The sequence below is a fragment of the Peromyscus leucopus genome, chromosome 13 (genome assembly GCF_004664715.2).
Source record: "Peromyscus leucopus breed LL Stock chromosome 13, UCI_PerLeu_2.1, whole genome shotgun sequence".
NCBI lineage: Eukaryota > Metazoa > Chordata > Mammalia > Rodentia > Cricetidae > Peromyscus > Peromyscus leucopus.
In genome coordinates, this window is record NC_051074.1 from 37,809,966 (window position 1) to 37,834,959 (window position 24,994).

Below are 24,994 nucleotides of genomic sequence, written 5' to 3' on the forward strand. Positions count from 1 at the left end.
GCAAAGGGTGTGAGAACCATCCTCACTTATCCAGAGGACAGTCCTGAGGGAGCAGACCTGCGCTCAGGATGGAGGGCGGTGCTGGGCGTGTGCTTGGGAGCCGCAGTAAAACTGATGGTGCTTTGAGCTAAGGAAGAACCCCAGGCCTGGCACGTGCCAGATCCTTTTGGGAACAGTTGAACATGGAGATGGATGGACTGGGTGACTTCTCTAACCTTGAGCTCCTTGAGATCCTGTGGGCAGATCCTGTAGGCAGATGAAGAAGGGATTTCAGTCACTATGGAAGAGCTGGGAGACGTTCAGTTAATGGGTCTCACTAAATTCCATTCCATTCCATTCTTTCTTTTCTTTTTCTTTTCTTTTTTGATTGTTGTTGTTGTTGTTGTTAAGGCAGAGTTTCTCTGCATTGCCATGGCCATCCTGGAACTCACTCTGTAGACAAGGCTAGCCTTGAACTCACAGAGATCCTCCTGCCTCTGCCTCCTGAGTACTGGGATCAAAGGCGTGTGTCACCACTGCCCAGCCTGAAATCCCATTCTTTTTTTTTTTTTAAAGATTTATTTATTTATTATGTATATAATGTATGTATGCCTGCATGCCAGAAGAGGGCACCAGATCTCTCTATACATGGTTGTGAACCACTGTGGTGGCTGGGAATTGAACTTAGGACTCAGGAAGAGCAAGCAGCCAGTGCTCTTAACCTCTGAGCCATCTCTCCAGTCCCCTGAAATCCCATTCTTAGTCCACCCAACTCTGTTCTTTTCTGTTCCTGTAGCTAGTCTGGGAGGCTGACACAGGATTAGGATCAAAAACCCGTGTTGCAGTCATGGCTTGTCAATGAACCCGCTGTGTGTACGTCAGATAATCACATTTCTTTTCTGGATTTCCACTCTCACCTTATAAAAACTGTGAGACTAAACCATGGCTTTGCAGACTGTTCTGTGGAACCTCGGGGGTCACATGGATTCTTTCTAGAAAGCAGTTGTTCAAGGTGATCATAAGGTCAAAGCCAGCCTCAGCATCCTACAGGTGTACATCACTTCCCCGAGTGCATCTCAGTCTCAGTGGCTCCCTTGCTGCCGTGATGTATGAGTCTTGAGGCCACTATTCTACTTAAGCCCCAAGGAAGACCCGATGCTGGAAGTTGAACCCAGGGCTCCTGGAATGCTAGGCAAGTCCTCTACCACATTCTCAGTCCCAAGAAGATATACCCTAACCACATCCAGTTTCCTGATAGTCCAGGAGAACAATAATAAACGAAGCCCCACCTGGTTAAACAACCTGGCCAAAGCCCAGGAGCTTGACTGGGACCTGAGATGTCTGGTTCCCCTGCCAGACCATTTCTCATTCCTCTTCCATAATCCTGGACACCCTCGATGGCCTCGCTTTAGATTCACGCCCGTTCAGTGACTCATATCTTCTCTGATGCCCTGTGTGCTTTTGAAGATGGAGTCAGAAGCCCTGATAACACGCCGCATGAAGATCTGTGTCCTTGCTGTTTGAGACTTGACTGTGGAGAACCTGTGCCCCCAGAACGCTGAGGCTGACACAGCACTTTCCAGTGAGACGTCTCATGTGACATAAATATTTCCATACTGGGATGCACTCTCTCAGAGCCTTCGCTCTTCTGGTTTCATTTTTTTTCCTCCTCTCCAATATGTCTTTAAGATTCATCAGACCCTCTTTAGCTTGTTTGTTTGAGCTGTTTAGAATTCAATCAGTTGGGCCTGCTGATAATAAAAATATGCCTTGTCTTTCATTTAACCTGGCGTGGCACCAGGGTCTGCTTTGTGCTAAAGTTTTGGTTTTTTGTTTGTTTGTTTTGTTTTTTTTGAGACAGGATTTCTCAGCGTAGTTTTGGTGCCTGTCCTGGATCTCACTCTGTAGACCAGGCTGGCCTCGAACTCACAGAGATCCGCCTGGCTCTGCCTCCCGAGTGCTGGGATTAAAGGCGTGCGCCGCCGCCGCCGCCGCCGCCGCCGCCGCCGCCGCCGCGCCGCCGCGCCGCCACCTGGCGTGCTAAAGTTTTACAAGCAGTCTGCTCCCTGATCTGATCACACCTTGCCACGTTACCTCAAGTTTTCAGGGGAGGGAACTGAGGCTTGGGGGAGTAAGATGCATGGCCCCACCTGTGGCCCCAGAGTCAATTCCTCACCGTTCTCCAAGTCCCTCTCATGCTGGTCCTGTCTGGATTATTTCTTCAAGTGAGTATGACTTGCAATTGCCCATTGTAGTCCAATAATGCCCACTGTACACTAACTGTCCCATCACAGCGTGAGGTACTTGGGTAGAAAGGATACACCAACAGCTTGTCTCCTCAGCATCCCTGCTTAGGCTCCTGACTGACAGGGAAGAGCCGCTGGCTGCTTGGTGGCTCCTTGCTGTCTGCTAGCCTTCACTTTGCATCCACAGTCCTACAAGCTTGGGGTAGATCACCATGCTGGGAGGCGGGGACTCTGATGCTGATGGCGTGTTTTATCTGGGTCAACATGATTTCTCCCCACTCTCCTCCATCCCAGGGTGGTGCATCTCATATTTAGAAGAAAGCGGCTCAATGCCTTATTGGTTGTGATTTTTTTTTTTTTCCTTTTGATGAGCATCTCTCTGGCTGGAGTCAGTTTTCCACTTCCTCTTTTCCTGTCTTGCTATTCTTGCAATTAAAGAATGGTATAATATTGCAGCCGAGAGCAAGGGCTATGGGTTAGACTTCCTTAGTTTGAGTGCTGGCTCCCTCACGGACAAGCTGTGGCTTCAAGCAACACATGTCTGTGTGCCTCAGTGACGTCATCTGTAAAATGGGTATGATGTTAACAGTACTTACAGGTTACTATAAAGATTAAATGACCATATAAGTACTTCAGTATGTCTATTAATGCTCTCCATTATTTAAACAAACAAATAAAAACAATACAAGGGCCAGTGAAATGGCTCAGCAGGTAAAGGCATTTGTCGCCAAACCTGATCTGGATTCAATCCCTGAGACCCCCATGGTGGAAGTGGGGAATGACTTTTTCAAGCTGTATTATGACCATCACACATGCATGATGGCAAGTACATATGTATCACTCCCATATGTACATGTACACTAAATAAGTAAGTGAGAATATAATTATAGCTAGTGCTTGCCTCCTCCCCTACTAGTCAATCAGATTCCCTGGGAGGGAACGTGAGTGGCCACACTTACTTCTCCATGGCAGTCTAGACCTGGTCCTAGGTCCAAATGGTGAACTTTCTTGACTGGTAATGGAACACTGAAGTTGGCTTCCTATCCTTAGAGCAGCTTCAATTTTTTTTTTGTGTGTGTGTGTGTGACCTGAGCAGAGAATATACAATATCACTTTGAGATGTTGACCTCCTCACAGGGTGGGTAACTACTATTTGCTTCCCATCGTTATTGTGTGGACTATTACATGAAAGTCGGACGTGAGCAGCTTCCTTATTAACAGTGATCCACATTGCCATAACTAACATCCAAACTCATGTTCAGTTATTTTTTTTAAACCTTCTGTTTTCCCCATTTTATGGATGAAAATGATGAGGTACCTAAGGGACAAGTAACTTGTCTCAAGGAAGGGCAGTGCAGCGTCCGAGGTCAGCCTGACACCAGGCAGGGCTCTCTTACCTACAGAGAAGTGCTTCATATACTTAAGACCTCCTCGAAGTAAGAATAAGGCTGATACTGAAAACGTATGTTCCGGGTACCATTTAAAGATGTTTACATTGTTTTTGCTGTCGGAACACTCTGGGGTTGATTCTAGCACTAGCTTTAGTCTATAGACAAAGAAAACCCAGGCACAAAATGATCTCACTTGGAATCTCAGACCCTTCCAGTGGTAGGGATGAGATTCAATTAGCATAGCCCAGTGTTCACTCTATTCTTTTTTTCTTTTTCTTTTTTCTTTTTTTTTTAATGTATACAGTATTCTGCTTACACACCAGAAGAGGGCGCCAGATCTCATTACAGATGGTTGTGAGTCACCATGTGGTTGTTGGGAATTGAACTCAGGACCTCTGGAAGAACAGCCAGTGCTCTTAACCACTGAACCATCTCTCCAGCCCTCGTTTATTCTATTCTTGGCCCCTTGATTAGCATCACATTCACGGTGGAGTGAAGATTCTGAGCTTCTGAGAAGTCCAGGAAGTAACAAGGCCAAAATGCCCACCCCCACCCCACCCACCCACCCCCAGGCCCGGAACAGGTTCCGAATGCCAGCATTCACCACAAGTTCAGGGCAAATGGTAAAGCGAGAGAAGTGTTTTTGAAATCTTGTGACCACTGCATTTCTCTCTCATGGTATGGTCTAGCAGAAGAAGCCAAGCCTCACCTGTTCTTTGGGGGGTTAAGGCTACTGTGTTTCTGAGCCTCAGTGACCTCATTATAAAAATAGAGGTGCTGCTAAGACACACTGTAAACTGAGGACAGCCTGTGCCTGGACAGTTCAGCTCAGAGCACTGCTCCAAGCATTCATTGATCAGTGCAGAAGCAAAGACCAGCCTGAAAGTTATGCCATCCGCTACTGTCTAATCCTCTAATTCTGCATCCCACTTTTCCCATGAATCAGAGAAACGCTCTCTCTCTCTCTCTCTCTCTCTCCTCCTCCTCCTCCTCCTCTCTCTCTCTCTCTCTCTCTCTCTCTCTTCTCTCTCTCTCATCTCTCTCTCTCTCTTCCCCCATGTGTTTTCCACTATATATTTTGGGTGCTCTGCACGTATGTCTGCACACCACTTGTGTGCTGGGTGCCTGCAGAGTTACAAACTGTTGTTAACCGGCACATGGGTGCTGGGAGTTGAACTCCCGTCCTCTGGAAGAACAGTCAGTGCTCTTAAAGGTTGAGCCACCTCTCTAGCAGCCCTCCGCTTTCTTGAGGCTGGAGGAGGAGGAGAAAGTAGCTAAAAGAGGCTGGAAGGCCAGGACCAGAGCACTAGGTTCGTCTTTCTGGATCAGGATGCCAAGTTGCTTAGCAACGCAGCAGTAATTGTCGTGGAGGCTCTAGGCTGTGCTATCCTTTTTTTCACACTGCAGCTTGGAGTGATGTGGGAAGGGGAGATAGGGTCTCAGGCTTGAATGGTAAGGTCTGGGATACATCCTCATCCCCTGTGGTTATTTCTCCAGTCCCCCCACTATTTCCCTGTGGTGTTCTGCATGCACCATCTCTACAATGACCATATCTGTGACTATACACTTAAGGACCAAGGTCAGGATACCTTATGTGATTTACAACATATATAAAGCATGTCCATCCACATGATTTCATCTGACATTTGCAACAGTACATTTTAATTTTATTGTATTGTATTTTAATTAGCTTGTGTATGTGTACATGTGCCTGTATGTGAGTTTGTGGGGGGGGGGCAGCCACATATGTGTCCTACTACATGTGGTGGTCAGAGGATAACCTCTGGTATCAGCTGTCACCTCCTACTATATTTGACATGGACCATTCTCTCTCTTTTTAAAGATGCACTTTTTTTATTCCATGTGTGTGAGTGTTTTGCTTGCATCTATGTATAAGCATGTATGCATAGTGCCCATGGAGATCTGAAGAGGGCATCAGAATCCTTGGAACCGAATTTACAGATAGTTATGAAGCACTGTGTGGAAGCTGGGAACTGAACCCAGTTCCTCTGCAAGAGCAGCAAGTATTCTTAACCACCAAGCCATCTCTGCAGCCTCTGACAGGGGTTCTAATGCACCCCTATGTTCCTCCGGTTAGCTGGCCCTCAAGCTTCTAGAGGTTATCATGTTTCCACTTCCCATCTCGCTGTAGGAACACTAGGATTATAAACACACACACACACACACTACTGTGTCCAGCTCTTCCTGAGCTCCGTGGGTTGGACCTTAAGTTCAAACACCCAGACAGCAAGTGCTTTACTCACCACACCATGGCCACAGCCTTTTTCATAGAGTTGGCCCATGAGTTTACACCTGCAGATTCTACTAATCAGGGATCAAAAGTATTTGAGGGGGTGGGGAGGTGACTCAGTGCTCGGTGCACAAGCAGAAGGACCTGAGTTTGATTCCCAGCACCCATGCAGAAACAAAACAAAGCAAGCTTGACACACACCTATCACCCTGGTGTGGCTGTGGGGACAAGTGGATCCTGGATGGAGCTTTGCTGGCCAGACAGTGTAGCCAAAAATGCCAAGTTCCAGGTTTAGTGGGAGAACTTGTCTTAAAATAAAAAGAAAAGAAAGAGAAGAAAAGAAAGAAAGGAAAAGAAAAGAAAAGAAAGTATCAGGGAGAGTGAGATGGGAAGACAGGAAGACATCCCATTGTCAACCTCTGACCTCCACATGCACCTGCACGGGCAAGCATACATACCTGCACACACATATACACATGTATACATCACACACACAAAAATTGAGGAAAATAACATCTGTGCTGAGCATGCAGTTTTTTTTTTTCATTATCAGCATTCCCTCCAAAATTAAGCACAACATCTGCACACATAGTATTTATGTTGAATTAGGCATTATAAGCAATCTAATTTACAGCATAAAAGAGAATGTGCATAGGTTCTATGCAAACACCACACTATTTTACACAAGAGACTCAAGTGTCTGTATATTCTGTTATTGAAGGGACCATCCATGGATGCCTCCCCACAACACTGAACAGTGCTTCTTTTCCCTATATGACAGCTTAGGTGTGGGGGAGCCCCAGGGTCCCAAAGGGAGCAAATAGTAGAGGTTTTCTGCAAATCTCAGATTGTTTCTACCACTCCTTATAGCACAGACATTCATTTAAGCAATAGTACACAGTTGTGAATGCAACGCTTAGGGTCTCTAATTCACCTCCCTTCACCCCTGGTCACAAAGTAGGTGGGCAGGCCAGGCCATGGCATACTCCTTTAGTCCCAGAACTTAGGAAGCAGAAGCAGGAGGGCTTCTATGAATTTGAGACCAGCCTGTTCTACAGAAAAAGTTCCAGGCTAGCCAGGGCTACGTAATGAGACCCTGTCTTTAAAAAGTAGTTGGAGGTGGGGCTCAAATGTCCATCCTTTTGTTCTCAAGCAACCTAGGGGATCCCTGGAGTGAGGAGGACAAGCCTGTTTTCCAAAGGCCTAGACTCAAGAATGTTGCTGTGCTGATGGGATCCCCCCTCCCTGACTGTAGATGTAACCAACCGTCTTATTAAATAAGAAAAACAAAACCAATGCAAAGAAGAAAGCCAAGAGATCAGAGCTAAGAGACTTACCCGCCTGATGCAGCTAGCCTCTTAAAGCAAGAGACCTCTCCGAAAGAGAGCTACTTCCTGTCTGTCTTTATATAGACTTTCTGTTCTGCCTTCTCATTGGTTGTAAAACCAACCACATGACTGCCTCGTCACTGCCTGCATGTACAGCCCTCCAGGTCTTCCATGGTATTGAGATTAAAGGCGTGTGTCTCCAATGCTGGCTGTATCCTTGACCACACAGAGATCTACCTAGCTCTGCCTCCCAAGTGCTGAGATTAAAGGCATGAGCCACAAACGCCAGGCTCTGCTATGGCTTGCTCTTAGCTCTGACCCCCAGACAACTTTATTTATTAACATACAAATAAAATCACATTTCAGTACAAATAAAATATCACCATACCCCACTCCCTGCCTCCGCCCCAGCAGCAGAAGCGAGTCCCCTGGTTGCCATTCCAGAGAGAGGCACACAGGTTCCACTGGGCTTCAACCTTGGCAGCAAGAAGTAAACACATGTTACCCAGGTCACAGGAAAGCTTATGGGAGGCCCAGTCTCCAGGGTCCTCACTGCCTCAAGGGCCAGCAGAGTTGATGAAAGCATCCATTCTGAACTCTGTCTCTGTCCCTTAGGCCCCTGTAAATATTTATTAATAGCTCGACTACTATAGCCATAGCTCTCACTTCAGCAACAACCATGTTCCTGTCACTGGCATTTGATTGACACAAGAATTATGAGTGTCTGGTTTCTGCCTGGTGGATTTAAACTAAATACAAACAAACCTGAAATCCAAAGGTGCCGAGTACTGTCTGGGAGCAGCAGCTAGAAACAGAGGAGACTCAGCCTCTGCTTCTCGTCTTGCTCTGGACATCACATCACGCTGCCTTTAAAATGTCATGGGAGATAGAGGAATCGCAGGGCATCCATCCAGTGATGTCAGCAGTGTGTACATCTCCAGAGTCACGCTGTCACACACGATTCAGTCAGTGCTCAGCACAAAATGAGTAGCTTCAGTGATTAGGCTGATTAAAATTTCACCAACTTCTAAAACATGACCCGAGATGATGTATTGTTCACAAAAGCACACAAAACTGAATATTCAGATTTAAAATACAAATAAGAAGGCAGTTGTTAAAGTATGAGAAACACTGCCAAGTTATGGGTAACGTGCTGAGTATAAGTGCCACGTGATTTTGACCCCAGCACTTACAAGGCTGAGGCAGGAGAATAAGAGTTGAAGGTTAGCCTGGGCTACAAAGCAAATTCTAAGCTATCTTGGAGCACATAGAAAGACTGTCTCAAAAAAAAAAAAAAAAGCAAATAAAAAAAAAAAAACGGGGGTGGAGCAACAGGTCAGTAGTTAAGAGCACATGTTGCTATTGCAAAGGACCCTGGTTCAATTCTCAGCATCCACATGGCCACTCACAGCCATCTGCAACTCCAGTTCCAGGGGATCTAACGGCTTCCTCAGGCACTGCATAAACATGGTGCACATATATGCAGGCAACCACACATATGCATAAAATTAAATAAATAATTTTTGTTTTGTTTTGTTTTTGGAGACAAGGTTTCTCTGTGTAGCTCTGGCTGCATGGAATTCACTCTGTAGACCAGGCTGACCTCAAACTCAGAGATCCACCTGCCTCTGCCTCCCAAGTGCTGGGACTAAAGGCATGTACCTGCCTGGTCCTTTATTGTGTGTTTGGTTTAATAAATATTTTTAAATGTCTCATTTAAAAAAAAAACACAAAAATATAAACAAGAAGTTTAGGGCAAAGAAGGATGTTTTCGTGTCTTTTAACCTTGTTCTCGCTGCTACCACTGAGCACTGTACAGTCGATGCAGTAAAATGGGGAAAGACAGGCCTGTAGAGACAGCTTCACAGGAGCATGCATTGCTCTTATTCATGGTGAAGTAAACATTTTTCATGTGTACATTTGAGGGGTTTTTCTTAGTTCTTTGATAATTTCATGCAACATATTTTGACCATATTCACCCCTTCCCCAACTATTCCCAGATCCAGTCCTCTTGGCTACCTACCCTTTTTAAAAGACGCTCTTGAAAACCAATTTGTGCTACCCAAATATTCTTGAATGTATGGTCTTCCACTGGAAGGTGGTCAGTCTACCAGAGGCTTTTCTCTTAGAGAAAAATGTTTTTCCCTTTCCTACTAGCTAACAACTGCCAATATCTCTAAGGCTCCGAGTGAGATTGTGTACCCATCTCCCATCTTCATCACGTATTGATCTTGCAGAGGACCCAAGATTAATTCTTAGCACTCAAGTCTGCCTGTAACTCTAGCTCCAAGAAACAATCTCTAATCTCTGTCACTTAAAGTGAGCACACACACTTAAAATAAATATTCAAAAAAGACAAAATGACCCTTGTATGTTGGGCAGTGGTAGTGCACATCTTTAAACTTGGGAGGCAGAGGCAGACAGGTCTCTGTGAGTTTAAGGCCAGCCCTGTCTACAGAGTGAGTTCCAGGACAGTCAGGGCTACATAGTGAAATCCTGTCTTGCAAAACCAGAACAAAATAAAAAACATGACCTTATTTGTAGACAGTGGACTGTCTGCCTAGAAAATTTAAGAAATTAAATTGGAAAACAAAACTAATGAAATTCCAGTAAGATATAAGATTAACATTGTTAAATCTTTTCTTTTCCTATAACATTGTATGAAGGAAAAAAAGAACAGGGAATCAGATTTATAATGGCAATAAAAATTATGCTCCCAAATTAACCTAATGACAAGCATGGGAAACATCTACATGAAGCTGTAAATCTTCACCAAGGCACAGGAAAAAAAAAATCACAGTAAGTGGAAACCTGTGTGTGTTTCTAGGTAGAATGACTAAATATTGTAAAATTCACAGATTTTTCCCAAATTGATCTGTGAAAGCGATAAAATCCCAATTCAACTCTCAAAGAAATTTTATAGAACCTGACAGATTGCTTTTAAGGCTCTTTTACCAAAAGAGTAATAAAGGCCAGTGAGATAGCTCAGTGGTACAGCCTGAGGACTGGGGTTCTATCCCTGGGACCCAAATGGCAGGAGGAGAGAACCTCCAAGGCTGTCTCTCTACATGTGCACCATGACACCCATGCCTGCCCGCCACAGACAAATAAATATAAGAAGAACAGTGAGTATAATGCAAAAACTAACTTGTCTTTTTTTTTTTTTTTTAAATCCAGGCTGTGGTCAAACCCAGGGCTTTGTACATGCTGGGCAACTGTTCCACCACTGAAGCATGCCCATAGACAAACGCTAGTTACTAAAGGCATAGTCTGGCTCATCAGTAACTAAGTAGGACAACGGAACACAACAGAGCTTTGAAATGAATGTATGTGTGAGACGTTAATAAATGATAACAGCTGGTCATGGTGGCATACACCTGTAACCCCAGAGTCCAGGAGGTTGAGGAAGGAGAATCATAAGTTTGATGTCAGCCCAGATAACATAGATAACTCCGCTTCAAATTAATTACAGTAGTAATAATAATAATAATGCAGCCACTATAAGGCATTTACTAGGGAAAAAAAGACTTCAAAGTTGGACAAAACATGCTCTTAGTTTGAGAAAAATAGTTATAGTTCAACTACCTACAAGATAAAAAATAAATAAATTCCCTGGGGTTGGAGAGATGGCTCCGTGGTTAAGAGCACTGGTTGCTCTTCCGGAGGTCCTGAGTTCAATTCCCAGCACCCACATGGTGGCTCACAACTATCTATAATGGGATCCAATGCCTTCTTCTGGCTTGCAAATATACATGAAGACAGGGAACATATATACATAAAATATATAAATAATAAATAATTTAAAAAAATAAAGTCCAGGAGCTGAAGAGAGGGTTCTGCAGCTAAGAGCACTTGTTACTCTTACAGAGACCTGGGTTCAGTTCTCAGTACCCACATGGTGGTTCAAACCATCTGTAACTCCACTTTCAAGGAATGTGGTGTCTTCTTCTGGTCTTTGTGGGCACTAGGCACACATATTGTGAGCATATATAACTGCAGGCAAAACACTTATACACATAAAATAAAATGACAATTTCAATAAAAATCCTGCAAAATAGATCAATTAATGAAACAGATACACTATAAATGTAAGAAAAAAGTCTTAAAGTTAAATGCAAAAAAAAAAAATCAATGCTCAGCTGGACAGTGGTGGCACATGCCTTTAACCCCAGCACTCAGGAGGCCAGCTTGGTCTACAGAGTGAGTTCCAGAGCTACACAGAGAAATCCTGTCTTGAAACACCAAAAAATAAAAAAGCTCAAATATAGCATAAGAAGGGAAGAAAAATCTGAGTACCAAGGAACGTGTCCCACAGTTGTATCCTAAAGATGTATTTAGTCACACACTTACTGACAATGGAAGACAAACATAAAGAATGTCACCTTGGTTGGTTTTTCAAGACAAGGTTTCTCTGTGTAGACCTGGCTGTCCTGGAACTCACTCTGTAGACCAGGCTGGCCTTGAACTCAGAGATTCCCTACCTCTGCCTTTGAGTGTTGGGATTAGAGCTGTTTGCCACCACCACCTGGCAACTAACGGCTTTTTAGAGTTCATTTATTAATGGCTCTAAAGAAGTAAATGGGAAAAGATGCAACACCATGGTGTTCATCACAGTCAAGCCGGATAAAGGTTCATATCAGCTCTCATTTATTTAAAGCCTGTTACATGCCAGGTGCTGTGCTATTTCTCTGTCTTTTTAGATAGGATCTCACTGTGTAGTCCTGGCTGACCTGGAGCTCGATATGTGGCCTTGAATGTTGGCAATCTGCCTCTGGAATGTTGGCATTAAAAGTGTATGTCACACCTTTAATCCCAGCACTCAGGAGGCAGAGCCAGAAGGATCTCTGCGAGTTTGAGGCCAGCCTGGTCTACAGAGCGAGATCCAGGACATGCACTAAAACAACACAGAGAAACCCTGTCTCGAAACAAACAAACAAACAAACAAAAGTATATGTCACAAGCCCAGCCTACATGTAAATTTCTACTCTGATATTTACTATAATGCATTAATTGCTGTTTTCTAACTGCAAAGAATAATTTATTGTTAATTTAATTATTTTGTGTGTATGGGTTTCTGTGCATCACTGTGCATGCAGTGTCCCTGGAAGTCAGAAGAGGGCATTGGATCCCCTGGGACTGGAGCTACAAGCTTGTGTGCTGCCATGTGGGTGCTAGGAATCAAACCCCACCCTCTGAATGAGCAATTGCTCCAGGCTGTATTTTGGTGGGTTTTTTTTTTTTTTTTTTTTTTTTTGAGACATGGTTTTGCTATACAGCCTAGGCTGACCTCAAACTCATGACCCTCCTGTCTCAGCTTTGTGAGTGAAGAAATCACAGTTATGTAAGCCATGTCCAGCTAACTCATTCTTTTTAACTATTCAGTGTAAAATTCAGTAAGTGGGATATGTCAAAGTTTACTTAGCCCTGACTAAATACTGGTAGATATTTAAATCAAATCCAACTTTTCCCTTTCCAAGCCATAATAAAGTTAAAAAAAAAAACAAAAACCTTGTCTTGTCTATGTATTTCTTCAAGTATTTCTCTAGCACAAACTCAACAGGTTGGAACATCTGAGTATAAAGTCTGGACATTTACAACATTACTAGACATTTTTAAATTGGCTCCTCATCTAAAGCCATATGGCATTTCCCCCCTCCAAATCTTTGATCAGATTTAGATGTATTTTGAGGGTAAAGAATGAGGAAGGATTGACTCTCCCCAGCTCCCCCCTCCCGCCCCTTTATCTGAATGGCTACCCAGTTGTAAACAAGCCATTCACAGGCTCTCCTCACCTTCCCCAGGGAATTCTAAATGGTACTTTCGCCCTACACTAGATTCCCAGCATGACATAGTTTAGCTCTGGACTATCTTTTCCCTTCTACTGTACGACTCTTCCTACGCCAGTGCCACATATATATTATTATATTATTTATATTATATATATATTTTAGTAAGTCCTCTCTACTCTGCTCCTCCCAGTCCTTGACAGGCTGTCCTCGAACTGGCTTTCCTACTGAAGCCTCTGAAGTGCTGAGGTCACAGGCCTGCCATGGCTGCCTTCACTCACTCTTCTTAGGGTTTCCTGGGTCTTGTGTGGTTTCTCTGGGATAATATGTGAATATGTTTGTTTTTGAGTTGAGGGTCTCAGTCTGTTATGCAGGCTGATCTGGTCCTGTAGGCTCAAGGAATCTTCCAGCCTCAGCCTCCCAAATAGCTGTGAGTCGCGCCATACTGCTTTGCCCATCTGTTGCCGGAGGGTTTCTCTCCAGGTTCCCCAAGCCCCCCAGTCCCACAATCCACTTATAAAATAATCACTCAGACGCTTATATTACTTACAAACTGTATGGCCGTGGCAGGCTTCTTGCTAAACGTTGTTATATCTTAAATTAACCCATTTCTATAAATCTATACCTTGCCACGTGGCTGGTGGCTTACCGGCGTCTTTACATGTTGCTTCTCCTCGCGGTGGCTGCTGTGTCTCTCCTCCTTCTTCCTGTTTCCCCAATTCTCCTCTCTCTTTGTCCCGCCTATACTTCCTGTCTGGTCACTGGCCATCAGTGTTTTATTTATATAGAGTGATATCCACAGCATCCATCCTTTTTTCCCCCCTCCCTTGGTGGTATGCCATGCAGGAAGTTTATTTTGTAAAGAGGTATTTATTTCTCCATTTATATTTTTCATCGTTACTCTTCCCGACTTTTAGGTTGCCATATATAAAATATAAAGAGAGAGAGGCTAATTTTAAGAATTATAGTCTTCAAGCTAAGCTTTAACCATAGACAGCTGGCTGGCTAAGGGGTATTAAGAAATGGCGATGGTACTTTAAGAGAAGCCAATAATTATTAAGGGTCCAAGCAGAAAGAGATCTTAAGAGCAAGCTGATGGCTGGGGAGGCGAGCGTGGGGTGGGGAGTGGAAACGATGAGGCAGTGGTTAAGTGTGCTTTCCTTTTTAGAGGCCACACACAGCAGTGATTGACAACCACATACAAGGGGGTGAAGAGCACTACTCAAAGCCGGGCAAAGCCGTACCTGCCTGGAACTCAGCACTCAGGAGGCAAAGACAAAACCATCAGGATTGCCTCAAAATTCCGGACTAGCCTGGTCTACACTGAGTTCCTGCCCAGCTCTGGCTGCATAGTGAGACCTTGAAGGGTAGGGAGAGAGAACATCATTTAAAAAGCAAAGAAGGGGTCATCACCTTAAGGTCAGATCCCTACTCATCCCTTCCAGCTCGCCCTGATAGTCTGCTGGTCTGACTAGGGTGGGGGCACTGTTTGGGGAACCTCCCTGGCAGAAACCTTCCAGAAGTACCCATCTGAATGCCTGAGGCAGAGTCCCAGTGTGCAGAGGCCACAGGATAGCCTCCTGGATACTGCCAGACGCTCTGGTTGCTGGGCACCCTGGCTGGCAGGCAAAGGGGTTTCCATGACAACCACCCTCCCATATCTGGGCGTTTTTTACATTTCTCCTTTTCCAGTAAGTGCTAAGGTATTCTGGGGACAGGCAAACATGGCTGTCAGGACAGAATGTCCTTTGCTTCAGCAAGGGGGACACGGAAGCAGAGAGCGCACGTATGTATATAATATAATTGAACGAACCTTCATCACTATAAATGCGCTCATGCCAGCTTGAGCTCAAACATATGCCTTTGGCTGTGTATTGATGTACGCATCGTGCAAAGGGATGTGTCTCTCGTTAGCCACATACTTGCTTTCCCAAGGCCCTCCACTCTTACCAGGCCCTGCCCTTCGGTGCTTTGCAGAGGGAAGTGCTGAGTCATGGCTCCAGTTGGGTTTCTGTCTCCGAATCTCCATTTCCGTTATGCTCTTCCGGGCTCTCCAGAGAGTTCTAGGCCCTCTTCACCAGCCCGGATGCATTCCTACCCAGGTTCAATCTCTGGCAGGAAAGACAAGGCACTTCCCTCTTTCTCTCTTGTTTACAGTTCTCCTTCTCGGAGACTGTTCTGGCCCCTTCTTCCTATTGCCCTCCACCCAGAGAAAACAGGGCTCTGACTAAATGTAACCCAGAAGGCTCCTTGCACTCCTGCTGATCATCTTCCAGAACCCCCCCCCCCCCCAGCTCTAATCGGATTATGGCTGTGTCTCCAGCTTTGGGACACAGCAAGGCAAGTTGACACCACTCGCTGATCATTTTTTTCCCTACTCATCTGAGTTCTTCAGTGCCAGACCATTGGTTCCAGGAGGCACATGAGGGCGTGTACTTGTGTGGGCGCACGCGCGCGACCGTGAGAGTAAAAAGAACTCATGCATGTGTCCATGAGTTCGTGGCAGTATCCTGAGTCTCCCCCAAGGGCAAATTTTTTTTTAAGGATCTCCATCGGCTTTCGGGTCTCTTCCTCATCTCCTTTAGGCTGCTCTAACTCTGAAATTCCAATCAAATAGCTAGCTTCAGTAATTAGTTCCAAATTAGGAAAAAACGGGGTGCTTTCCCTGCCCAAAGGTAGGAGCGTGGAAAGGTGGCCCCGCCCGCTTAGTCTGGTTACCATAGCGACAGCCGCGAAGTGACCCAAGTGATCCTCCTTCCCTCCTCCCAAATCCGAGAGATGACGGCACCGCGTTGACTGCGCCAAATTCCAGCCAATAGGCGGCTGCTCCCGCCTTCCCTTCCGCTAGCTTCCCCCCTCCCCCCGGGGAACTCGATTCACAAATCTGGACCGAGGATTTCCGCCTCCAGGCCGGGTGCTCTGGCGATGGGTACAGGCCAGGTGAAAGCCAAGTCCCGTCCTCCGAGGAGGGCCAAGGGGAGGCAACATTCCTGGGTTCCCGGGGCCAGACTCCTGTAACTTGCCGCCAGAATAGCTTACACCCCACTCTTAAATTATTCAGAAGATCTAGCGGAGGCCGAGTTCCCCCCTCTTGCTGATAGGGCAAGCCCCCACCCCGCCCGAACGCACCCTTCAGCACCACGGACAGCGAACCCGAGGCCTTTTCTTGGCCCGCCCCTCCCGGAACTCTTTCTGGATCTTCGCGGTCACAGTGGCCACCAGGTTCGCGACCGCAAACGCTGTGCCTGCAATCGGTCCTCCTTGAGCGGGCGCAGCACTGAACATGCTGTTTCGCTGTGTAACTGAGAAGGCAACCGGGGGACTAAGGAGGAATTGGTAGCCAAATGGCTTTTTTTCCTCCCTCCCTTCAATTCGAAATGGCTTTCGTCTCCCCTTTTGTTTCTGCCTATCTCTACACTCTTCCGGTGGTCAAGGGTCAAGGTCTGAGTCTCAAACAGAAATGGGCCTCCAGTGACTGCTCTGGCTAGGCCTGTGTCCAAAGCAGCCTCAGTGCGACTACGTAGCGATTGGGTACATAGAGGTGGTACTCAGTTCCCAACTGAGAGGTAAGCACAGGCTTAGACAGGCCTGGCTGCCTCCTGATCCAATATATGGTGGGAAGAATGAAAAGAAAGAAAAATAGTTATTGTGGCGAGCCAATTCTGTCTCAAGGGTCACCTCATAGCAGGGGAGTGACTTCTGCTGTCCTTACCATGTGTCCTTAAGTAGCCTGGGCATTAATAAGGAGCTAGGGCAGACAAGATGGAGGTCAGGATGGGGAGGTGGATTCAGCCTCAACCCTTGGCTTATCACGCTTTACTCTAAAAATGAAAGCCCGTGGGGGCAGGTAGCAGGTTGCTTTCCCCTCCAGACCCCTGTCTCTCACCCTCCTGCCCTACCCCTGACAGTTTCATTCCCACCCTCCAGGGACCCAAAGAAAGGCCGGCGCAAAACCATCTGTAGGCGCTTCCAGCGCTTTATAGTTCTCTCCAGGACAGACGGACAGACAGAGAGTGCGGCCCGCGCCGTCGGCCCGCATCATTGGCACCTTGGACACGGCCCTAGGCCCAACCCAGTCCCTGGTATTCTCCAAGGAGGATTCCGGTCCCGCCCAGCTCAGCACCTCGGACAATTCCCGGCCCAGCCCCCTCCCCACCCACCCTCCCTCCTGAAACAGCGAAATAAATTAAAGTGTGGAGAGGGGAATATAACAAGAAATCTAAGGATAAGGAAGAGGACACCCCTCCCCCAGAATAAGAAGAGGTTTCTTTCTCTTTCTACCCATCCACAGAGACGACACCACCGCTGCAAGCGAGGTAGTCTACCAGGATAGATCTTGTCCTCAAATCTCAGTCTCCTGAACCAAGGCAGCAGCCCTTTCCCTCTCAACTCCCAGCATGCAACACGTTGGGAAGGTGGGGAGAGGCTGTAGGGGCGAGGGAAAGGACCACCCTGATCTTTGCCTGGGCACCTGGGACTGCAGATTCTTGTCGCACATCAGTCCATCCAAATAAAAAAAACTAAGGGTCTCTTTGATCTGGGGAGGGGAGTGCAGAATCTCGGGGGGGGGCGTTGGGGGGGATGCAGGATGATACAAGCAGAGAGGGAAGGCAGACAGGGAAGGCAGAGAGGGAAGGACACAGGACAGGAGGAAGGGATCGTGGAAACACGGGTTTGGAGAAGCAGGGAGGGCAATGGGGTACCATCAGGCTCCGGGTAAGGTGGAGAAGGGTAAAGCCCAGGGAAACCAATGGAAAGGCAGAGAGAGGAGGCTGCAGACGGAAGGAGGGATGAAGACACAGAAAGGTGAGGAACTGGCAAAACCCAAGGTGGTGGACTTGGAGATGCCCACAGCAGGGAAGAGGGAGACCCGGGCAGAGATGGAAAGATGGAGGCGAAGACAGACGGAAAGGGTGAACGAAGTTGGGGGTGCCCTTCCCGCGATCATCCCCCACGCCCACCCCACGCCCAGCAAATCCAGACACCGAGGCCTCTGGCGTCCTAGCCTCCACCTTCCCCTGCCCCGGGGCAGGGGCGGCTCCTCCTCGGCCCAGCTTGGGCGTAGAGCGGCGGTAATAGCGGCGGAGGCTTGATGGTCCCGGCGGTTCCGGGTGTGTGTGTGAGGGGCTGGGGCGGGGGGCGGGCGCGACCCCTGGGAATCCCTAGCGGTCCAAGTTCATAGTCCAATGCTTGGCTCCGGCCGCGCAGCTGTCCCTGGCGGTCGTGGAGGAGGTGGTGGACGTGCCTCCGTTCGGTGGACCCCCGGTGCCTGCCGCCGCGGCCTCGCCCTCGTTCTTGAGGTCTTGAAAGACTTGCGTGAAGAAGTGGGGGTCGGCGTTGAGCCTCAGCATCTGCGGGCTGAGCCGCTGGATGAGGCGCAGGCAGCGCTGCCAGAAGCGCTCCTTGTCGGGCTCCACGAGGAAGGGCTTGAGCGGATAGGAGATCTCGTTGCCCATGTAGGAGTAGGCGAGGTAGAGGCAGGTGAGGAAGGCGGCCTGCAGTTCGGCGGCCGACGCCAGCTCGTCCCCGCGCAGTGACTCGCGGCACAGCAGGTACACGAACACCAGGTTGGCGGGCGTAATGAAGGCCTGGTCTTGCCAGCCTTGCAGGAGCAGCGAGCGGTCCACGCCGCGGAACCAGCCCACCAGCTCGCCGGGGCTCAGCTCCTTGAGGCGGTAGCAGCGTCGGCACACGAAATCGCCCAGGCAGCGCAGCAGCTCGCCGGTGGACGCCTGCACGATGACCCGCCGCGGCGAGCCTCCGGGCGCCGGCGGTGCCGCCTGCGGGGCTGGGGGTGGCGGTGGCGGCGGCTTCCCCCCGCCTGAGCCCGGTGGCGGGGCGGCCGCGCTGCCCCCCGACGGGGCCTCGCAGGTGGCAGCGGCCGCGGGCACCGTGGGCACCGGCACGGCCAGGGGCTTGGCGGCTCCGCCACCGTCGGGGGCGTCGCGGCCCTTGCGGAGAAGGTTCTCGCGGTTGCGCTGCTGGACCAGAGGGTCGGGACCAGTGGACGCTGGCTTGGGCGTCACCTTTTTGCTGCCTTTCTTCTTCTTGGCCGAGGCTGCCACCAGGCGCTTCCAGGTGAGCGCCGAGATGAGCACGGACGGCCGTTTGAGCCGGCTCTCGCCTTTGCCGCCCTTGCCGGCCGGCGGCGCGCCGTAGCCCCCCAGCGCCTCGTCCCCCGCGGGCGGCGCCTTCTTTTTCTCCTCCGGCAGCCCTCCCGGCCTCCGGCCCTTGGCCGAGGAAGCAGGGGAAAGCGACAGCACCGTGCCCATCCTGCAGAGCGGGGCCGGCGCCCGGGTCCCGGCGGGAACCGCGGGCGGCGCCGCTGCTGCTGCAGCCCCGGGGGACCCGGCGGTGGGGGGCCTAGCCCCGGCCCCGGCGCGCGGACGGGCGGGGGGGAAGGAGCCGCTCTGCTGCGCCGCGGCGGCTGCTCTGAGCCGAAGCTGCGCCAGCTGCAGCGTCAGCCCCACCCCTTGGGCCCCTTCTTTCGCCACGCCGCGCCCCGCCTCACGCAGCCAATCCCGATTCCAAATGCTTTTGATCGGCAGTTCTCCTGACCAATAGGATGCTGCATAATAATCTAAAGTCCCGCCTTACCCACCGCCTGGAGTCTTCGGTCCCTTACCTTTACCCGAAAAGGGGAAAGGGGGAAAAGGAGGAAAAGGAGAAGGGGAGAGGGTGTGATTATGGGGTCTCTTTCTCGGGCTGAGCGGTGGGGGTTGGAGTGGAAATGGCTGTGTCCATCTCTCCCTCCAGGTCCTAAGACCATGGATCTGAATGTTTTGACACACTAGGTCCAAGCCGCAGTATAGAAGCCATGGGAACAGCCTTCCATTTGCTCACCTTTGAGTATGTTTAGTAGGCAATATGGCAGTAAGTGCCCTTCATCGAGACACCCCACTTACACCTGCTAGCTTCTCCAATCTGGACATCCGGTTGCTTTCCTCGTGGTCGCCTCCCCACCCCACAGCACATCCTGCTCTGCGAGAGAATGCCAGTGGGCGAGACTTTGAGCAATCACACGCACCCTTCCTCCTTTGGCAGGGGGTCTTTGATTCATGGGGCAGGAGCAAGGAGTCTCTAATGCCTCTCTATGTGATGCCCTGCGTCTGGCTCTGGCCCCCGGACAGCTCCTTTTTGATTGGTTGTCCCACCAACACATTGATCTCACCCTTGGGTGGGTGATGGATGGTTGGACTCTAGGGAACTCTGAAAATTGGATCCGTTGATGAGCGCAGGTTGGGACAGCAAATGGAGCCTTCTGTGTGGAAATAGGCCCAGGAGGGTTGGCCTAACTTCCAGTCAAGACCTGGGTCCAAGTTGAGGTGGGTTTTAATCATTAAACAGCTTTCTGCTGCTCAGGTCCCAGCTGGTCCCACCCCCAGATGCTAGATGGGGTGCTGCCTATTTCTCTGGATCCCACAATTCTCTCTGCAGTGCCCATAGGCCTTTGTCCTAGACTTTGGATTCTTTGAGTCTTACCCACAGGTTGTGAGCACCACTTATCCCTGGCCTGTTCAGTGTGCCTTGTAGGACATTTCTCTCCCAGCCATGCTGTGGCTTCCATGCCAGGAGTCTTCCAGTTTCTTAGGCAGACCTTGAGCACTGGTATGGGGGTGGGTTTGGTGGACAGAGAAGTCCCTGCCTGTCGATTCAGTAACTATTCTCAGAATTGCACTTGAATCTCTCACTCTCTCTCTCTCTTTTCCGTCTGTCTGTCTGTCTGTCTTTCTCTGCAGGATCACACTCAAACTGGCTTTGAACTCACCGTCTTCCTTCCTCAGCCTCCCAGATTCTGGGATTAAAGGCACAATCAGGCCTGCCTCTATTTCCCCTAGACCCAGCGCAGCACCAAAGACTCACTGCTGTCAGGATCCGTGTGCCCACATTCCTCTCTGTATGTGTTTCGTTATAGGTAGGCTGCTCCAGAATCCCCCTGGCCTTCAGCTCCTCTCTGTAGTTTCACGACCGCCGCTCACCCACCCCCTCCTGGAAGCTGAGGTCAGTTTCCTCAAGTCTTCTCCCTTAACTGCAACCATGGTCACATATAGACTTGTTTTTTATATTTATTTATTTATTGTGGGGGAGGTACACATGATTGCCTCGGCATGTTTGCAGGTCAGAAGACAACTGTGGGGAGTCAGTTTTCGCCTCCCATCATACGGCTTCTGGGGACCAAGCTCAGATCCTTATGCTCGGCTGCAAGTGATTTTTACTGGCTGACCTGTCTCTCCAGTCCCCACGCACTCTTGCTCAGCAGGGTCTCTCTGTGCCCTTGAATCTGATCTTTATTCTCTTGTGGCCTTAGTTGTTCTGCCCAACCTCTTGTTTTCTCCATAACTGTGGGAAAATGTTCCCTCCTTGTAGCTCCTATAACTGGCCCCACTTACTCCTACAAAGCCTCCTGAGTCAGTCTTTGACACCCCAGGAACAGTTGGCTCACTGGTAGTCAAGGACAGGCCCCACAGAGACTGAGCTGTGCTGGCAGAAACCTGGCACGTGGATCTGAATGGCACGTGGGTCCTCCTGGCTCCCAGGAGTCTCTCATTGACACAAGGACTGTTGCTGGTACCATTGAGGACACGATCTCTGTACCATGGATATCACTGGTTGGTAACTCTACTCCAGGCCCAGTTGTGACCTTCTGTTATCCTGTTTGTCAGAACTGAGAACTTTTTCCTGTTTCAGGGTCCCCAGACTAGGTGCCTCTGAGGGTCTCCTAGTCCCCTTACGCCATCTGAAACTCTCTTTCTGGCTTACAGGAACCCCTCTATCCTGCCCTGATTAGCCTCCTGGGTCTCTGAGCATGTACCATGGGCCACAACCCTCTCTCAGAATACCATGTTGCCTTCTACCAAGCTCTTGAAATCCCACCTCTGCCAGGGAGTATTTCCGAACCGATTGCAAGGATGAGCTAGAGACGCTAAGACTAAGGAGTGAAAGGGAAGCACATTATACAGGGTAGTGGTCCAGGGGGGTAAAGCTAGTGGAAATCAGCAAGGCTTCATGGAGGAGGTAGGCTTTATAGAAGGTTGATGACTTTCTCGCCACATCCGTAACTTTTTTTTCTGGTTGGGTTATGTTTAGAGCCTGTGTATGATTCATTAATTATGTTAGTTTCTGGATGCTGTTTCTCATCTGACCATTTCCTGTATTGGCCTCTGGAACCGTGCTAAGAGCAGGCTCCCTGGCTGTCTCTATGACTCTTCAGATTATGTGGAGCAATAACCCACTGTCTTCCAGAATAGGGCAGAGGGTTCCAGACCAAGAGCTACAAGGGCCCAGTGCAGGACTTACTAATGAAGGTCCCCACCAACTGACCCTAGAGGAGGCCTCACTCACCTCCCTGGGCAGGTGAACTAGGAATGTCTCCAAGCCATGCAATGCAAACTCTTTATCCATTCAGCTAACCTTCCCTTCTCTTTCTCTGAGGATTTAGTCTAAAAGACAGGGGCTAGGAGGTACAGCCCAGAGCTAGGAGGTACAGCCCAGCGCTAGGAGGTACAGCCCAGGGCTTGCCAGCTACATGACCTTGGGAAAGTCATTTTGTCTCTCTGAGCCTCTGTTTCTTCGTGATAAAATTCGGAGATTTGACGTGATTATCAGATAAAAATGGCTATTAGAAGAATAAGATAGTCTTTCAGGAATCGCACAGAAAGAGCTTCCAAAGCCTCTTCGGTCCTGCAGCTCTGATTCCGAATCAAATTCGGCCTATGAATCTGTGTCTCTCTCTAGCTCCGGCCCTGTCTGCTCCCCCTAATCTGTTTCTGTCTGCTGGGCTCAGTCTTTGTGTGCACAGCATCCATGTGAGGCCTGTGTGTCTGCAGTTCAGCCTGGGAGACAAGGGGAGTGGAGCTATTAGCAATGCAAATTATTCCTCTGTCCCTGGGAGCTCTACCGAGACCCTGGAAGGGAAGTAAACACAAGAGAGGGGGGCCCAAGCAGGTTGAGGTCCAGGGTCTCCCCCAGTAAACATCAAACCTGGAGATCGCAGACCCTACATGTTGCATCCACACATCTTTGAAGAGGTTAATGGCAGCGCAGGTCCTTAAAACAGCCAGAGTGAAGACGGCAGCCTGGGCATCTGAATGCTTAGAGCCTCCTGCCTTCCCCAGCTCCCGGTAAAAATCCAACAGCTCCACCCAGGCTCTTTGGCCCTGAGATGTACAAAGAGAATGTGAACCAGCCCAGCCCCCCCCTCCCCCTCCCTCCTTCCTCCTTCCCTCCCTCCCTCTTTTCCTTCCTCTCTTAAGGACTTACCTCAGGAGACCTGAGTTGTCAGGCACAAAGCCTTGGGGAGGTGAACCCCTCCTAAAATAGGAAGGTAGAGTGAGAGAGGACATGCATGAGGAAGACCTGACAGGGAAAGTGTGCTGGCTGCCAGGACCCCCCCTCCCCCCATTCTCACCTCTGCCTTTAATAGAAGGCTCTGTGCTAGAAGGACTTGATTAAGGAACCCACGTACAGATTCTTTAGAACAGGGAATGGAGTTGGGAACATGGGAAAGGAGTGTGATGCTCTGGGGTAGAGAAGGGACCAATGCTGAGCTGCTGGAGGATGCAGAAGAAGGAACAGAAGAGGGTGGGGGTAAGTTGGCAGCTCCTTTGCCCGGCCATGAACTCTGGTCTTTCCATAATGGAAGAGGGAGCCATGTCCTCCTCCTTATCACCTACGCTGACCTCTCTCATCCCCCCCCCCCCCCCCCCCCCCGCTAACCCCAGCTGCCTGGTTCCTGTCTTGACCTTCCTTTGGCTTCCTGGTCCTCACAGTCCTTCCCAGCAGTTCTTTCTTAGTTCACCTCCAGCCTCCCACCAAGCCCCTTCTTAGCCTCCCCTCCTTTGCCTTGCACCCCAAGCATCCCCCCACTCAATCTCCTCACCGCTCCCAGGATAGCGCTACAGATGCATGAGCAGATCAAGAAGGGCGGGGGTGGCGGCTGTTGCTCGGTTGAGATATTCTTAGCCTGTCTGGGGGCTGGAGCTGGAATCAGCGTTTCCATCTCAACCAGGCAGGTGGCTGCTAGAAGCTGCCGCTGTGGCTGGGTCTTCATCTAGTACCGAGTCCCTCACCTTGTCCCAGTCCACTCACTGAGAACAGCCCCTCAGAGAAGCCTTCCTTCCCATGCCCTGTGTCCTCAGCCAGGAGGTTCCTGGCAAGATGCACACACCGCACTTCTAAGGACTCTTAGGGGAACGCTGGCTCAGATACATCCCGGAGTTGCACACAGACTCCTGGATGCTCTGGGGCCCACCTTTGCTCTATGGCAGTTCCTGCAGCGTATTTGGTCTCTTTCTTATCTTGGTTTACAGGATAAACCTGACAGGGGCCGACCTCTGGGGTCCAGTCTACATATGATACTGAAAAGAGGCTCACTGACCCAGCCTTCTCTTTTAGCAAAGTGAGCAACCAGGAAGAAATCTGACTGATTCCTTCACAAGTAGCTCAGAAAATGTCTGTCCCCTTAAAGGAGACAAAGACTCCTATGTGAGTTCCAGAGTCACTTGGGTCTGGGTTCTAATCCAGCTCTCAAATTAGGAGCTACAACTTAGAGATATTGTCTTAATTCCTTTGAGATCTATAAAACATCACGCAGGGTTATTGTAAATTTTTATTCTCTTTATTTGATTGGGTTTTTTTGTTTTGTTTTGTTTTGTTTTTAAGACAGGGTCTCACTTTGTAGCCTTGGCCGACCTGGAACTTAAGTATATAGACCGTTGGGCCTCAGACTCACAGAGTCACCTGTCTCTGCCTCCTGAGTGCTAGGACTACAAGTATGCCCCACATACCCAGCTATTCGATCTTATACAATTCAACAATGCATGTGTATCACATGCATTTGGTGTTCAAAAGTGTTAAACATCACAAGTTATAGGATCTCTATTTTATAGACCGGGAAGGGTTGCCTGACGCACACCGTGAACACATACATGTCTTTGCTATGTTTCTCGTCTTCCTAACATGGTGGGAATGAACACACTACTGTTTTTTTTTTTTGTTTGTTTGTTTCTGAAGC

General features: G+C 49.0%; 1 protein-coding gene across 1 annotated transcript; it reads right to left on the reverse strand.

Annotated features, from left to right (window-relative positions):
- Positions 1–16,939: 16,939 nt before the first annotated feature.
- On the reverse strand, positions 16,940–19,419 carry Cdk5r2 (cyclin dependent kinase 5 regulatory subunit 2). Its single transcript, XM_028893095.2, has one exon. The coding sequence runs from the start codon at positions 19,251–19,253 to the stop codon at positions 18,144–18,146; it is 1,110 nt and encodes a 369-aa protein (XP_028748928.1). The 5' UTR covers positions 19,254–19,419; the 3' UTR covers positions 16,940–18,143.
- Between the last annotated feature and the right edge of the window lie 5,575 nt (positions 19,420–24,994).